General features: G+C 41.3%; 2 protein-coding genes across 3 annotated transcripts; one reads left to right on the top strand and one right to left on the bottom strand.

Moving 5' to 3' along the window:
- The first annotated feature begins 6,562 nt into the window (after window positions 1–6,562).
- LOC129855549 (ankyrin repeat domain-containing protein 1-like) lies at window positions 6,563–13,477 on the top strand. The gene is made up of 9 exons (XM_055923751.1): window positions 6,563–6,568; window positions 9,743–9,892; window positions 10,155–10,283; window positions 10,925–11,032; window positions 11,141–11,239; window positions 11,417–11,515; window positions 11,914–12,012; window positions 12,408–12,506; window positions 12,839–13,477. The coding sequence occupies exons 1-9, from the start codon at window positions 6,563–6,565 to the stop codon at window positions 12,935–12,937; spliced, it is 888 nt and encodes a 295-aa protein (XP_055779726.1). The 3' UTR covers window positions 12,938–13,477.
- Window positions 13,464–17,388, bottom strand: LOC129830139 (ribonuclease P protein subunit p30-like). Of its 2 annotated transcripts, XM_055892469.1 has the most exons (5): window positions 16,594–17,388; window positions 15,943–16,011; window positions 15,762–15,851; window positions 14,366–14,403; window positions 13,464–14,249 (listed from the first exon to the last, which is right to left on the bottom strand). In XM_055892469.1, the coding sequence occupies exons 1-5, from the start codon at window positions 16,726–16,728 to the stop codon at window positions 14,195–14,197; spliced, it is 387 nt and encodes a 128-aa protein (XP_055748444.1). In that variant the 5' UTR covers window positions 16,729–17,388; the 3' UTR covers window positions 13,464–14,194. The 2 variants fall into 2 exon arrangements, with proteins under 2 accessions (XP_055748444.1, XP_055748533.1); XM_055892558.1 differs by having other exon boundaries at window positions 13,464–14,403.
- Window positions 17,389–17,431: the final 43 nt, after the last annotated feature.

Here is a 17,431-nt window from a genome sequence, read left to right as displayed (position 1 = left end):
TCCCCATGTGATGTATCAATATGTGACATTAGTGCGAGTCTTTCCATCACGTTTGACAGGCATCACCTGTTGCTTCTACAGTATTGCATGCATAACCCTCTATTTCACACACACACTCATGCACGCACACACACGCACACACACACACACACACACACACACACACACACACACACACACACACACACACACACACACACACACACACAGGATGTACTGCATGTTTCCCCTGTGTGTTGCTGTCTTTACACAGCGCAGCAGAGCAGCAGCAGTCACATGATTCTCACCCACTTTCTTTGACACAATGCATGCCTTAAGTTACACACAAATCAAATCAAATCGAATTTGTCACATGCGCCAAATACAACAAGTACAACCTTACAGTGAAATGCTTACTTACAAGCCCTTAACCAACAATGCAGTTTTAAGAAAAATACCCCCACATTTTTTTTTCAAAAAGTAAGAAATAATTAAACAGCAGTAGTAAAATAACAATAGCGAGGCTATATACAGGGGGTACCGGTACAGAGTCAATGTGCGGGGTCACCGGTTAGTTGAGGTAACTGAGGTAATATGTACATGTACGTAGAGTTATTAAAGCGACTATGCATAGATAACAGTAGCAGCAGCGTAAAGGAGAAGTGGGGGGCAGTGCAAATAGTCTGGATAGCCATTTGATTAGATGTTCAGGAGTCTTATGGCTTGGGGGTAGAAGCTGTTTAGATGCCTCTTGGACCTAGACTTGGCGCTCCGGTACCGCTTGCCGTGCGGTAGCAGAGAAAACAGTCTTTGACTAGGGTAGCTGGAGTCTTTGACAATTTTTAGGGCCTTTCTCTGACACCGCCTGGTATAGAGGTCCTGGATGGCAGAAAGTTTGGCCCCAGTGATGTACTGGGCAATACGCACAACCTTCTGTAGTGCCTTGCGGTCGAAAGCCGAGCAGTTGCCATACCAGGCATTGATGCAACCCGTCAGGATGCTCTCAATGGTGCAGCTGTAGAACCTTTTGAGGATCTGAGGATCCATGCCAAATCTTTTCAGTTTCCTGAGGGGGAATAGGTTTTGTCGTGCCCTCTTCACGACTGTCTTGGTGTGTTTAGACCATGATAGTTTGTTGGTGATATGGACACCAAGGAACTTGAAACTCTCGACCCGTTCCACTACAGCCCCGCTGATGTTAATGGGGGTCTGTTCGGCCCACCTTTTCCTGTAGTCCATGATCAGCTCCTTTGTCTTGCTCACATTGAAGGAGAGGTTGTTGTCCTGGCACCACTCTGCCAGTTCTCTGACCTCCTCCCTATAGGCTGTCTCATCTTTGTGGGTGATCAGGTCTACCACGGTTGTGTTGTCAGTTAACTTAATGATGGTGTCGGAGTCGTGCTTGGCCCTCAGTCGTGGGTGAACAGGGAGTACAGGAGGGGGCTAAGTACACACCCCTGAGGGGCTCCAGTGTTGAGGATCAGCGTGGCAGACGTGTTGTTGCCTACCCTTACCACCTGGTGGCGGCCCATTAGGAAGTCCATGATCCAGTTGCAGAGGGAGGTGTTTAGTCCCAGGGTCCTTAGCTTAGTGATGAGCTTGGTGGGCACTATGGTGTTGAACGCTGAGCTGTAGTCAATGAACAGCATTCTCACATAGGTGTTCCTTTTGTCCAGGTGGGAAAGGGCAGTGTGGAGTGCGATTGAGATTGCGCCAGCTGTTGATCTGTTGGGGCGGTATGCGAATTGTAGTGGGTCTAGGGTATCCAGGAGGATGCTGTTGATGTGAGCCATGACCAGCCTTTCAAAGCACTTCATGGCTATCGCCGTGAGTGCTACGGGGCGGTAATCATTTAGGCAGGTTACCTTCGCTTCCTTGGCCACAGGGACTATGGTGGTCTGATTGAAACATGTAGGAATTACAGACTCAGTCAGGGAGAGGTTGAAAATGTCAGTGAAGACACTTGCCAGTTGGTGTGCACATGCTTTGAGTACACTTCCTGGTAATCCATCTGGCCCTGCGGCCTGTTTAAAGGTCTTGCTCACATCGGCTACCGAGAGCGTTACCACACAGTCATCCAGAACAGCTGGTGCTCTCGTGCATGCTTCAGTATTGCTTGCCTCAAAGCGAGCATTTAGCTCATCTGGTAGGCTCACGTCACTGGGCAGCTCACGTCTGGGTATCCGTTTGTAGTCTGTAATAGTTATCAAGCCCTGCCACATCCGATGAGCGTCAGAGCCGGTGTAGTAGTATTCAATCTAAATCTTGTATTGATGCTTTGCTTGTTTGATGGTTCGTCCGAGGGAATAGCGGGATTTCTTATAGGCGTCCGGATTAGTGTCCCGCTCCTTGAAAGCAGCAACTCTAGCCTTTAGCTCAATGCGGATGTTGCTTGTAATCCATGGCTTCTGGTTGTGTTATGTACGTTCGCTCACTGTGGGGACGACGTCGTCGATGCACTTATTGATGAAGCCGATGACTGAGGTGTTATACTCCTTAATGCCATTGGATGAATCCCGGAACAAATTCCAGTCTGTGCTCGCAAACAGTCCTTTAGCGTAGCATCCGTGTCATCTGACCACTTCCGTATTGAGCGAGTCACTGGTACTTCCTGCTTTAGTCTTTGCTTGTAAGCAGGAATCAGGAGGATAGAATTATGGTCAGATTTGCTAACTGGAGGGCGGGGGAGAGCTTTGTATGCATCTGTGTTGAGTAAAGGTGGTCTAGAGTTTTTCCCTCTGGTTGCACATGTGACATCCTGGTAAAAATGTGGTAAAACCGATTTAAGTTTTCCTACATTCATGTCCATGGCCACTAGGAGCATCGCTTCTGGGCGAGTATTTTCATGTTTGCGTATGGCCTTATAGAGTTGGATGAGTGCGGTCGTAGTGCTAGCATCGGTATGTGGTGGTAAATAGACGGCTACCAATAATATAGATGAGAACTCTCTGGGTAGATTGTGTGGTCTACAGCTTATCATAAGGTACTCTACCTAACAGCTGGTGCGCGATGTCTAATATTACATTGCGCACCAGCTGTTATTGACAAAAAGACACACACCCCCACCCCTCGTCTTACCAGACGTAGCTTCTCTGTTCTGCCTGTGCATTCAAAATCCCTCCAGCTCTATATTATCTGTGTCGTCGTTCAGCCACGACTCGGTGAAACATAAGATATTACAGTTCTTAATGTCCCGTTGGTAGGATAATCGTAATCGTAGGTCATCAATTTTATTTTCCAATGATTGCATGTTAGCAAGTAGAATTGATGGCAATGGGAGTTTACTTGCTCACCTACGGATTCTCAAAGGCAGCCCGATCTGTGTCCTCTTTTACTCTGTCTTTTCTTCCCGCAAATGACGGGGATCTGGGCCTGTTCCCGGGAGAGCAGTATATCTTTCTCGTCGGGCTCTTAAAGGAAAAAACTTCTTCCAGTGCGTGGTGAGTAATCCTAGTTCTGATGTCCAAAAGTTATTTTCAGTCATAAGAGACGGTAGCAGCAACACAACATACATTTTAAAATAAGTTACAAACAACGCAAACAAAATAGCACAATTGGTTACGGACATGTAAAACGGTCATGTCATCCTCTTCGGCGTCATCTTAAGAGGCAGGTTACCTTAGTGTTCTTGGGCACAGGGACTATGGTGGTCTGCTTGAAACATGTTGGTATTACAGACTCAGACAGGGAGAGGTTGAAAATGTCAGTGAAGACACTTTCCAGTTGGTCAGCGTATGCTCGGAGTACACATCCTGGTAATCCGTCTGGTCCTGCGGCCTTGTGAATGTTGACCTGTTTAAAGGTCTTACTCACATCGGTAGCGGAGAGCGTGATCATACAGTTGTCCGGAACAGCTGATGCTCTCAAGCATGTTTCAGTGTTACTTGCCTCGAAGCGAGCATAGAAGTTAATTAGCTCGTCTGGTAGGTTCGTGTCACTGTGTATAGAGTAAAGGTGGTCTACAGTTTTTTTCCTTCTGGTTGCACATTTAACATGCTGGTAGAAATTAGGTCAAATTGATTTAAGTTTCTAGCCACTAGGAGCGCAGCCTCTGAATGAGCGTTTTCCTATTTGCTTATGGTGGTATATATAGCTCATTGAGTGCGGTCTTAGTGCCAGCATCGGTCTGTGGTGGTATGTAGACAGCTACAAAAAATACAGATAAACTCTCTAGTTAGATAGTGTGGTCTACAGTTTATCATGAGATACTCTACCTCAGGCGAACAAAACCTCGAGACTTCCTTAGATATCGTGCACCAGCTGTTGTTTACAAATATACATAGACCGTCACCCCTTGTCTTACCAGAGGCTGCTGTTCTATCCTGCCGATACAGTGTATAACCCGCCAGCTGAATGTTATTCATGTCGTCGTTCAGCCACGACTTGGTGAAACATACGATATTATAGTTTTTAATGTCCCATTGGTGGGATATACGTGCTTTTAGTTTGTCCAATTTATTATCCAGCGATTGTACATTGGCCAATAGGACCGATGGCAAAGGCAGATTAGCCACTTGTTGGTGGATCCTCAACAAGGCACCCCAATCTCCTTCCGCGATACCTCTTCCGTCTCTTTCTCCTGCAAATGACCGGGATGAGGGCCTGTTTGGGTGTCTGGAGTACATCCCTCTCATTAAATTATTTGTCCAATTTAAGGTGAATAATCGCTGTTCTGATGTCCAAAAGCTCTTTTTGGTCATACGAGACGGTAGCAGCAACATTATTGTCACGTTCCTGACCTGTTTTCCTTTGTCATGTATTTGTTTTAGTTGGTCAGGGCGTGAGTTGGGTGGGTTGGTCTAGGTTTGATTTTCTATGTTGGGATTTTGTGTTCGGCCTGGTATGATTCTCAATCAGAGACAGCTGTGAATCGTTGTCCCTGATTGAGAATCATACTAAGGCAGCCAGGGTTTCACTTGTGTTTTGTGGGTGTTTGTTCCTGTGTCACTGTTTGGGCCACACAGGACTGTTTCAGGTTAGTCACGGTTGTTGGTTGTTGTATTTTGTAGTGTTTGTTGTTTTCCCATTAAAATATGAATACTTACCAATCCGCATCTTGGTCCGATCCATGCTCCTCCTCGTCTGAGGAGGAGAACGACTACGACAGCCGTTACAATTATGTACAAAACTATTTACAAACAATGTGAAAAAAACTAACAAAATAGCATGGTTGGTTAAGAGCCAATAAAACGGCAGCCATCCTCTCCGGCGCCATTAAAACAACATGCATTTCTTAAGTTGCACACAACATACAACACAACTCCATGGCATCATCAAACCACATTCACATGTCCAGACTCCAGAGTAATTTAAAATGTGTGCTGTGCCTCAGAATAAACAAAACTGAAACCTATAGGTGAATCTCAATGCTTTCCTCAAGCATTGTTTGAATTCTATGTGCAATCAATTCTACTTATTCAACAGTCCCTGAAATTTGATGAAGATAGCACGGAACAAACTCTGTTTTATGTCAAGGTGGGTGGTGGGTGATCTGACATACCTGGCCCTCTCTTAAAGGCACAGAACAGATGGTATAACCAGTTAAAGGGTCAAGGAATGAGAGGTATTGATATGCAAAGAGACTGGCCCTTCAGCCGTGTTGCATTACAGATTTAGTTTTACAAGAATCCACGTGATACTCTGAGGGGAGGAAAGATGTGCAAGGAGGTAGAAGTTCACCCCTGATCCCTGTGCTGGTGGTCTTTTTATGTCTGCCGTATTATTTATAGTTTTATTGTCCTATTCAACATTCCCTATCCAAAAAGTATGCCAACCATGCCAGAGATAGGATTGCCACTTCAGCTAGAGTTTAAAGAACATTACCTCATGATAAAGTAATATTTATTGGACAATGTCAGACTTTTCATGTCTGAAAACCTACTTCTGGACTAAAACCTTTTTCAATGGAGATTTTATATTTAAATTGCTTTTTAGTCCAGGCTTCATCTGAGTCTGGGGAACCAGCCCTGTCATCCTAAATCCCATTACCACTATGCTGTACGTGTTTAAACTGGAAGACAGAGCACAGTCTTTATTGATTTAAAAACAACGAAACCTTTAAAATAATTCATTAAATAATTCATAAAATTGCTAACTTTTTTAAACTAGAAACTCTATTTGCTGCAGTCTCCGAGCACGAGACCTAACAAACTAACCTGCATAAATAGGTTGAATATTTGTTTATTTCTTTTGTATTTAAAAAAAATAATTAAGCTTTCGTGTCAAGGGTTTTGTTTCTCGTCTGCTTGCTTGTTATTCCACTCATGCCGTGGCTCATGACAACACTTTTACAACTTGACAACATGAAAATATCTTGTTCACTTGTATGTTGTTCTGAAACTGTATCTCAGTCCTTATGTACGTCGATGTCCTGTCACCCATTTATGTTGATAGCTCACTCCTGCCCGGTTTACATCTTCAACTACCATCAGATAAACATTTTCAAGGAGTGACTTTTTGCTGTAACAAAAGAAAGTATGATACTGTATTAAAAAAGTTTATAAAATTAAAGAAAATTAACAAAAACACTAAGTGGAGATTAAAGATGAGAAATGCAAAAAAAAACATAACTTGCCAAATGAGGATGGAGGTAAGCAGGAGTGACGTATCTCACGGTCGTTCCAGCGTTAGAGGTAAGTGATGAGGGAGGGATGTGATTGGCTGGATGTAGCAGACAGGCTGTAAAGCAATGTTTTCAAGAGGGCCAACCTCCCCACAGGAGTAAGATTTTGAGCTGACAGCACAAGAGATCATATCCACCTCACCTGTCAATACAGGGCTGAACTGAGAAACTATACCAGCAGGTAGAGAGAGACCCTTGCAGGGACAACTTGAGGCCATGGATCCTGCCACTGCAGAAAATGTAAATATACTGTATTCATATAATCAAACAACTTAATCAAACAACTTTGACAATAATGATGTGCAATGTTGGTTGATGATACAATGACAAAATGTTGCTTTACAGCCTGTCAAATCAACCAGCATTGCTGTAAAGGTTCTTAACAGTAGCTGTGAGGGGTTTGGTACAAACATGGATTATAATATCTACTGTATACCAACTGTAATCAAATATGGATACTGATAATATCCATGGCACTACTTGAATGTTGATCTTTAAGCTTTTGGATGTTTTTTAAATTTGCCTTTCAGTGTTTGTGGGTCTTTTTTTTTCTTTTTCTAGCCTGGTCAAATTGAATGGTGAACTCCGAGATCAGGCTGGTTTCACCAGGCTAGTTTTATTTTCATCAGCACGTGTTTAATTATACTACAAATACTGCGCAAATATTTGTGAAGTTATTATTATAATAGTAATCCAATTGGTTAGTGCTACATATTTAAAGTTTTCATTGTGATGTATGGTAGGATTAATGATCACTTGATCAGAGAGCAATTGAGATGCAACCATGTCCGCCCACTGCGCTGTAAACACGTGCAGTTCATGGTATTACATCAACAGGATAGACTATTCAAGTTCCAATCGATGTGAATCAAACAGGCACTTAGATACAAAACAAGAACAGGTGGAGATTCTAAAATGTTCCCAATCATGGAATCTCACTTCAGTGAAAAGTGAAATAACTATTAGGTGTACTGCACAAAGTTTTAAGAAAGAAATCTGAGAGTCTTTGGGAGCAGGTATCGCAACTATTTTTTAAAAAGAGGCTGAAGTGCTGTTTGTCCTTTAGAATGAATAGGATCTTTAAGAGGCATGCTAGCCCCTGGTATGGTCTTTACAGACATCGTCAAAGTCCTAATAAAGTAGTCTCTTCTATGTCAGGGCGAGAGACACATTTTACATGTAGATGTAATGGTTACATCTTAATGTTCTGTGTCACCGACACATATTCTTAGTAGAATTGAGACATGCCCGAATACTGCGCCACCCACATTGCTAAAGATAACATTTATGGTCCTATTTATCAATTGGACATGGGAATAAGGTAATTGTGACAGGCTGGATTAGTCCGGTGTAACCATTAAAAATGAGCTATGTTTCACTTGTTCATTTTGAGCTCTACAGATTAGTGTGTGCTTGTAAAAATATGACAGCTGTTAAACACGTAGCCCATCCATGTGACTCAGTAGAAAGATGAACAAATGACCTCGACTAACCTGTACCCCCGCACATTGACTCAGGTACCTCCTGTATATAGCTTTGTTATTGTTATTTTATTGTGTCACTTATATATTTTTATGCCTTTAGTTTATTTAGTAAATATTTTCTTAACTCTATTTTCTTAAATCTGCATTGTTGGTTAAGGGCTTGTAAGTAAGCATTTCACGGTAAGGTTGTATTCGTTGTATTCGGAGCATGTGACAAATAACATTTGATTTGATTTATCACAGGCTCCATTAAAAATTGTTTCGGGGCAGGAGGCTGCTGAGGGGAGAACGGCTCATAATAATGGCCGGAACTGAGCAAATGGAATGGTATCAACCGCCTGGAAATCATCTATTTGATACCATTCCATTTATTCCGCTCCAGTCATTACCACAAGCCCATTGTCCCCAATTAAGGTGCCACCAACCTCCTGTAAGTTTCAGGTAGTAATCATTTTATTGACCAGTGTAAGTAATGCAATGGTACAGAAATCCAATAAGATAAAAACGACACAGAAAATGCAGACCGTCCGTCCGTCAGTCAGTAGACCCACTGAGAAACAAACAACTACTCATATCAGTCTGTACATAATATGTCATGGGGTAGTAGAACACAGAACACAAGTCATTGATTTGTATAAATAGATGTTTGGATGCTGTAAGCCTACTAAGTAATCCCTTCCTGTCCTGTCTGTGTCGTAGCTGAGGGTTGTAGTTACAGTATGTTCTATGTGGCAGATGCTACTGGGCCCGGGGCCAGCTGTTGGTGGGAACTGTAAGAGGGGGGAGTGGAAGGCCATTACATGACTGGAGCCTTTGGTCACCGTGCATGGCGGCATGTAGTCATAGAGTTGGTTACGCAATTCAGGTTTCACTTCCATTCCTGTTACTGACTGACAGAGGCGATGGCAGCCAAAGGCATCCGACTCAGTCCCATGGCTTTCTCAACTCACCCCTTCCTTCTCCCAAACGTGCCAGCCGGGCTGTGACAGGAAACCTTGCCCTGTGGCGGAGCCAGGCGAGACACCCGGGTTAGAACATGATCTCATTGCTTGCCGGCTTCAAACACATATAAGACGTTGAACTGAGGCCTGCAAACGTAGAACACAGACAGTTGACACTGACCATTGACTGGGGATTTGAGCTGATGGGTATTCAAAGAGTGGGTCTTTTATGTCTTTTTCAAATCAAATCAAATTTTATTCGTCACATAAACATATTTAGCAGATGTTATTGCAGGTGTAGTGAAATGCTTGTGTTCCTAGCTCCAACAGTGGAGTGGTATGTAACAATTCCTCTGACAATTTTTCGAAAGCTATCGGCTTTCGTTCCACTGGATTTTTATAGTGATCCACAGAATGACCACAGTAGCAAAGAATTTAGGGTTAGAGTCTGCAATTAGGATTTCGGATGTTGGACTGTGTTCATGACGCTGAGCTGCAACCTCAACAACTCTGAGAGGAATATTAACTTCTACAGTAACAGTTTGAGAACGATAATCACATGAAGACTGAAATTCTCTGTGAAAAGCCTTCTTACACCTGCTGTTGGATGTATTCTACTCACTCCCTCTATCACAGATGCCAATGGGCATGGGGTCACAGGACACAGGATTGTCTCAGTTGCTCACATATTCCTAATACAGTGTTTTCTATTCAAGGTTACCGCCAAAAAATGCGAGGGCAACGAGCCTGGAGAAGAGGAGTATTCAGAGGGAGAATACGAGACATCAGTTAACCAGGAGAAACAAGATGACCTGCGATCTCACAAGGACAGCCTGGCTAACACGGATGTCCCCTTGAATTTAAATGTAAGTCGAATACTATCGTAGCAGCCTTAGTGCAATGCCAGGTTCAGCCCTAATGAGATATGTTTATGTGTTGAATTGACAGACATAAGGTTGTGGTTTGAATCTTGGTTGGGCAACCCTGTGAATTTGCTACAATGGTTTTGGCACAAAAAGAGTAATCATAAAGATCATGGTACCAAGTATTAAATCCTCAATTGTGAAGCAACTTTATAGGAGGGCAAGATGTATAACATCTCTCTACTTTAAATGTTTGATTCTGCAGGTAGACAAATCTGGACATCTGAGGTTAGAGACAATTGATGACCTCCAGAATATTCTGCAACTGAGGAAGTCAAGAAAGAGAGCGAGAAGAGTACAAGTTTGCAAGCCACCACCCCCACCAGAGACTGTGGTAAGACAGGCCTAGTAGCTGAGTAGGATGACGTTAACCATTTGCACATCATTACAACACTGTATATATGCATAATATTACATTTGTAATGTCTTTATTCTTTTGGAACTTCTGTCAGTGTAATGTTTGCTGTTCATTTTTATTGTTTATTTCACTTCTGTATATTACATTTACATTTACATTTAAGTCATTTAGCAGACGCAGACGCTCTTATCCAGAGCGACTTACAAGTACATACATTCATACTTTTTTTATTATCTACTTCACTTGCTTTGGCAATGTTAAAATATGTTTCCCATGCCAATAAAGCCCCTTGAATTGAATTGATAAAGAATCTAATTTGAGATTTAAGAATAGAGGCAATTAATAAGATTTGACCCTTCATAAGAAGACTGATAACTACTAAGTAACTGCTACGTTCAGGGGTGGACAGGGACCAGAAATTGGCCCTGGCATTTCAAACACACTGGCCCATTTTTTCCTTGAGGCACCCATTATTAGTGAAATAATTATAATTTTGCGCAAAAAAACCCCCCAACAAGTTAGACAGGCCCACTGGGCTAAAAATGGACTAGCCCATCTGGCATTTCTGACAGTCTGCCCCTGGCTACATTCAGCTGAATCACCATCTGTCCTTGCAGCCTTATTATGTGAATGAGGAAGATTTCTTCAAGGCCTGCGAGGAGAACAAACTTCCATTGATCGAGAGGTATCTGGAAAAATCGGGAGATATCAACGCTTGTGACAATGTGAGTGGTTAGACAACACCGACTAAGCTGAGGTTTGCCAATGCACCTCAGCTCAGCTGTGTCATCGTGTGTAGTGTGTTGTAATGCGATATCCTCCTTCCTTTATAGTTCAGACGCACAGGCCTGCACAGAGCTTGCATGCAGGGACACGTGGATGTTGTGAAGAGGCTACTGGAGGCTGGAGCTTCAATTGAGTACAAAGACAAGGTACTTTAATGGAAAAGCTAAAAATAACTGCAGGTCCACGGGTGGCAAGCTCTGGGCAATATATTGCACAGTCTTTGATCCTTTACTGTAAAATCAGTTGGTGTTGATGAGAAAGGAACAGAGAAAAACAAGGTGAATTTTTCTATAATGTATAACCCCATTGGTTGCCTTCATTAGCTGGATGCTACTGCTGTCCACTCTGCCTGCCGAGGAGGAAGCATGTCTGTGTTACAACTGCTGCTCAACCAAGACGGCAGCTTCTCTGCCAGGGATAAGGTAAGACTACAGAACACAAAGCTAACATGCCACTGTGGGTCAGAACACGCACAAATATGACTAAATGCATCAGCGCCAATATAATCTCTCATGACAAACCTGGAACTGAGATTAGGTTCAATGTGATTTATCCTTACAGATCTTAATTTGAGCCAGTTTGTTACAGCTGGAAAATAATGTGGATTATAATTCATTTACATTTTTGTAGGGGTTGATACATTTTCCGGAAGAGAAAATGAAGTCTGAAATGTCAAAGTGGAAAATAGAAACTTCAGAAGCCTTTAAACCTTAAACACACTACAAGTTTGACATTTCCTGGATTGCAGGAAAGTTATCCTGCAACAGGGTGTTCAAATGAAGATCTTACATTTGTAAATGTTTCTTTGTTCATTCATTAGCTCCGCAGCACTCCCCTTCATGTTGCAGTGAGAACCGGTCACTATGAATGTGCTGAACAACTAGTCCACTGTGGAGCTGACGTCAATGCCAAAGACAGGGTGAGCTATTCTCATTCAGTGTGGGAATTCATTTGCTCCGATATATATACCTTAGAATCTAATCAGAATTATAAACTGGGTGGTTCAAGCCATGAATGCTGATTGGCTGACAGCCGTGGTATAGTCGACCGTATACCATGGGTATGACACAAAAATGTGTACTGTTCTAATTACATTGGTAACCAGTTTATAATAGCAATAAGGCACCTTGGGGGTTTGTGGTATATACCACGGGTAAGGGCTGTATCCAGGCACTCTGTGTTGTGCATAAGAACATCCCTTAGCTGTGATATATCGGCAATATACCACACCTCCCCGGGCTTTATTGCTTAACTAAGTATGAAACACCAATGTAATGGGTCTTTAACTTTGGTTTTGTTTATTTTTTTACACAGGAAGGAGATACTCCCATGCACGATGCAGTGAGACTGAACAGATTCAAAATCATCCAACTACTCCTGCTTCATGGAGCCAATCCAAAACTCAAGAATTGTGTAAGTACTTTACTAACATTGACAGCAAACTTGTAACTTCAATCTATAATGTAGTATAGAATGTGGTATTTTGTTTGAAAAATACAATGAAAAATTAGCTTGTAAGGCTTGCTTACATGTATTCAGAGAATCATACTAGTGATAGCAAAAGGTGACAGGATTTATCCGTGAACACAGTGCCATCTTGTGGTGATGAGTAAGATTTAATCTGAGATCAGAAGAAATACATCCAATATCAAATCACAAGAAAACATCAGTCAAAAGTTATTGCTGTAACATACCACTAACTACTATTGAGATAATGAATACATCTTTGTTTTTCTCCAACACAGGTGGGAAAGTCACCATTAGAAAGCACTCTGGAGTGGCAGAGTGGGGCTAAATCGATTCTCAGCAACTTCAAGGATGATGTAAAAACTCAAGTCAAGTAGAGTCCTGTTCAGTTAAATTGCATTTTATACAGGTCGCAACTCACTCAGAATGAGTAGATGACAGCGAAAGATAGCCCAGTTCCTTTGTGCCGAGTAGTTGTCAAAGTGATTATTTATCTGTTGATTAAAGACATACAGCCTCCAAGGTTTCATAATAGATGAAGAGGCGAAGGGAGAGGATTTACTCAGCCCACAATCTGTCTGCGTGAGATAAGCCCTCTCCATTGTTAGAGCGGTCATGCGACTATCTTGTCAATAGATCATCTTTGGTTTAATTTACTCTAGGCTGACTTCAAGGACCGGAGTCAATTTTTGTGAACTAGCAGAGGTTTGGTCTGGAACTTTGAGATAACTGCATTTGCTCCCAAGGATGTTTGTTTCTTTATAGGCAGCTTATTGGAAGTCTGAAATGCTCAAGGTTGACAAATGAACTATGGGGGGAAAGAGAAAGTTCAACGTTTGGAAAATGTGACTTGCCTTATGACATCAGCATGACTATAGTATACATTCACATTTTAGAAATAAATGACTTTGAATTGATACATTCTTTATTTGTCTTTAATGTAAAAAGAAAAAACAATACTGTTCCGCAGAAAGCAAGCCTGTGGCTTCAACCTGGTTTTGTGGTAGTCAGTGAGAATACAGGATTTGAAAATGCTTGTGTAGTATATTAATACACTTCCTGAAGTATGTTTTTGTATTTACATGTTTACCTGTAAATGTATTAAATAGACAGCACTGCCTTTGCTATCTGAATTTGATTATTTTGTCTAAAACGAACAAGCATCATCATAGTTGCTGATCCATGACATACTATATACCCACTGACCATTAGAAAACAGTCACATTAACACAAATAAGGATATTCATAAAAGGGCATTTACATAAACACATTCTCTATTCATCCAAAAGTATTTTACTTTCTACTATGCAGTCTCAATCTTAGCCCTCTTTGATGCTGGAACATCCTCCTGTCTCTCAGTCAATGGCTGGTCTTTCTTCATAGTGTGTACAATACCCAAGGCAGTCTTTCTTGTTTCCGTATTGACAACACAGTACATTAATTGGTTTTCCTGTGCCACAAATTCTGCTTTGAGACTGATAAACATGTAATAAATATAGTTTAATGACAGTGTTACATGATAAATTACAAAAAGAACATTCCATTGATGGTTAAACGGGACAGTGAGTTGCCCAAGTGAAGATAACATTTGTGATTTGACAACGTATTCAATTGATCGACCAATAAACAGCAGCCTATTCACCTCCATGTAAGTGGACATCTCCTTCGGACAGGCCAAAAAGTAGGCCTCTGGTCTTCATTCAGGACAACAGCACTGACACAGGTTGGCCTCATCACACCTGCATAAGTCTGCACTCTATTCTAGTAGCCTACATCAAGTACTGTAGAAGGTAATGTAAGGATACAAGTTGCCAATGTCATAGGGTCCTCTCAACTCAAGGGGCTGAACAAGGAGGGACACAAAACACATTTACATTAGTAAGGTTCATTTCAGGATGATGTTAACATGCTCAAGGTTCATATGATTGTCATCTAAGAGGGTAAGACAATATCTAATTTCTATCTTATCTTTTCTGCCCCACTCGTCACAATTACATTCTATTTGAACGAAAACATTGCGGTTACACGCACCGCTTGAAAATGGCAGGTGGATTAACAGGTGAACAATGAACCGCGATGGGTGTATTTGTTTACTTTTCCTTTGCACATCTCCACGAGACTGATGGAATTTGCGATGGTGTATCTTCTCATGGTGGAGTCTCGGATTGCAGGTGCGTAACTTATTTCAAAGAACACACCTCTTTCAATTGCCTGACAAGAATAAGTTACATCACTTTTACTATATATTTTTTTTTAAAGGTATCCACTCCAACCAAAAGAAACAAGACGTAAGTGAGTCACCAAATAAGTTGTTAATTCAAATACTGACAAGTGCCTTGCAAAAGTATTCAGACCCCTAGGATACATAAAATACTCTAATGTCAAAGTGGAAGAACATGTATATGATATAACTAAAATATAGTTGTTGCATACATGTTAGAAACACTTTTGGCATCGATTACAGCTGTCGTCTTGGGTAAGTCTATAAGAACTTTTCACACCTGGACTGTGCAATTATTATTTTCATAATTCTCCCAGTCTCTGGTGTAAAGCAGACAACCAGGTTGTCCTCTGGGATTTTGCATGTCCTTAATGCCACCCTGTTTCTTTTTATCCTGGAAAAACTCCCCAATAGTTGCCAATGTCATGCATACCCATACCATGATGTAGCCACCACCGTGCTTGAAAATGAGGCAGTTACTCAGTGATGTGTTGGATTTGCCACAAACGGAAGGCCTTGCATTCAGGCCAAAAAGTGTATTCCTTTGCAATATAACCTTAGTGCCCTTCTTCATGAGTCTTTTGAAAAGCTTCCTGGTCTTTGTAATTGAATCTGTGCTTGAAATTCAATACTTGACTGATGTATTAATTGGGGGACAGAGGAAGGGTTAGTCATTCAAAAATCACGTCAACCCCTATTATTTCACACAGAGTCCATGTAACTTAATGTGATTTTTTTTAAGCCATATTTTTATTCCTGAACTAATTTAGGCTAGCCTAAACAAAATTGATGAATTCCGACGCAACGACTATATTGTAGTTATGAATTTTTATCTAAAAAAATAAATAATTCCACTGACAGTACTTTGTGTGTAGATTGTTGACAAAAAAAAACATCAATTTTAATCCCACTGTAAAAATAAAATGTGAAGAAAACCAAGGGGTGTGAATAATTTTGCAAGGCACTGTATACATACTTACCCCATTTACTGGAGATCTTTTGAAAAAGAAGGGTTGTTTTTCTGTCACTGCTACACAGATGATGTCAACATCGAATGTCATGCAAGCTGCCTATTGAAACAAGTAGATCACCAAAATGAGCAGAAGGTCATCCTAACATACATTGTCAGTAGTGGATAATGATGCTGAAAAATCTACTTACATGAAACAACTTCTCTGTTTTAGGATAGACAGCCACTAAGTCATAGGCTTTGTACTCTGCAGTTGGTCTCTGGGAAGGGACAGATGTTATTTGAAAAATCATGCAATATGAATACTGTCAGCAAATGTTTAAACTTCTACTGCACACACGAGTGTACAAAACCTTAGGAACACTTGCTCATTCCATGACAGACTGACCAGCTGAAAGATATGATCCCTTATTGATGTCACCTGTTAAATCCACTTCAATCAGTGTAGATGAAGGGAAGGAAACAGGTCAAAAAAAGATTTTTAAGACATGGATTGTGTGTGTGCCATTCAGAGGGTGTATGGGCAAGAAAAGATTTAAGTGCCTTTCAACGGGGTATGGTAGTAGGTGTCAGACGCACCGGTTTGAGTGTCAAGAATTGAAATGATTCTGGGTTTCACACAACAGTTTCCCGTGTGTATCAAGAATGGTCCACCACCCAAATCCAGCCAATTTGACACAACTGTGGGAAGCACTGGAGTCAACATTGGCCAACATCCCTGTGGAACGCTTTCGACACCTTGTGTAGAGTCCATGCTCTGACGAATTGAGGCTGCTCTATGGGCAAAACTCAATAGTACAAAAGGTGTTCCTAATGTTTTGTACAGTGTATATTGGACTCACAAAGTGTGATGGGTCTGAGGCCACAACTGTCAGTCGGTTTAAAACCTTGATTGTTCTGGATTTACCCAGTGCAAAAAAAGAGCAGATATATTTAGTTACTATCCCAATGCATGGAGAAATGTGAGCTATCATCATGAAAAAGTAGTACCTTATATATCAACATTACTATTACTCCACACTACCTGCACTATGGGGAATGTATCATACAGCTCTGAGACACATTCTGGTTTACCAATTCCCTGTAAACATAAGCAAACAAATGTTATTAACAAAGTTGAGGACAGCTCTCTTGACTTGGTGAGTTATAAAACAGGGAACACCGAGCCTACCTGTTTCTTTTGTTGCAAATCAACCACATAATTGATGGCAACTGTGGAGTATCCAACTGAAACATGAAAACATTACAGTACTTGATTAGCAAATCAATCAAGACATCTTTCAGCTAGGTCTGGTCCATCATACGACGACATATTGAGGGTTGCCTCAAGCGATGAACTAGCGCGTAGACGTTAGCAAAGACGAATCAGCGAATCTGAAGTTAGTGTTAGCTTAACAGTTTTGCAAATGGGAACAAGATAAAACATAGCTAGTTACGGTGAGCTGCTAGCTAACATAACGTTAGTCAGGTAGCCATGGCTTTATGCATAAAGGTTTGTGCTAGTTAAACAGTTTTGCAAATGTGAAAAAGATCAAACATAGTTACGGTGCGCTGCTGTTGCAATAACATGCTGAAGTCGTTTTTTATCGGTTGTGTAATTAATATTCAAATCTATAAACACAGCCATGTTTCCATGTGTACAATTTTAAACTCGCGTGTCGACATTGAGTTAATCGAAAT

Source organism: Salvelinus fontinalis, chromosome 1, assembly GCF_029448725.1.
Source record: "Salvelinus fontinalis isolate EN_2023a chromosome 1, ASM2944872v1, whole genome shotgun sequence".
NCBI lineage: Eukaryota > Metazoa > Chordata > Actinopteri > Salmoniformes > Salmonidae > Salvelinus > Salvelinus fontinalis.
This window is presented reverse-complemented; position numbering and strand designations above follow the sequence as displayed.

Coding starts and splice junctions, on each gene's coding strand:
- LOC129855549 (XM_055923751.1), top strand. Junction 9,893..10,154: donor ATGTCCCCTTGAATTTAAAT/GTAAGTCGAATA, acceptor TTGATTCTGCAG/GTAGACAAATCTGGACATCT. Junction 12,507..12,838: donor ATCCAAAACTCAAGAATTGT/GTAAGTACTTTA, acceptor TCTCCAACACAG/GTGGGAAAGTCACCATTAGA.
- LOC129830139 (XM_055892469.1), bottom strand. CDS start 16,728: ATGATGATAGCTCACATTTCTCCATGCATTGGGATAGTAACTAAATAT. Junction 16,012..16,593: donor CCTCAGACCCATCACACTTT/GTGAGTCCAATA, acceptor GTCCCTTCCCAG/AGACCAACTGCAGAGTACAA. Junction 15,852..15,942: donor AAACAGAGAAGTTGTTTCAT/GTAAGTAGATTT, acceptor TTGTTTCAATAG/GCAGCTTGCATGACATTCGA.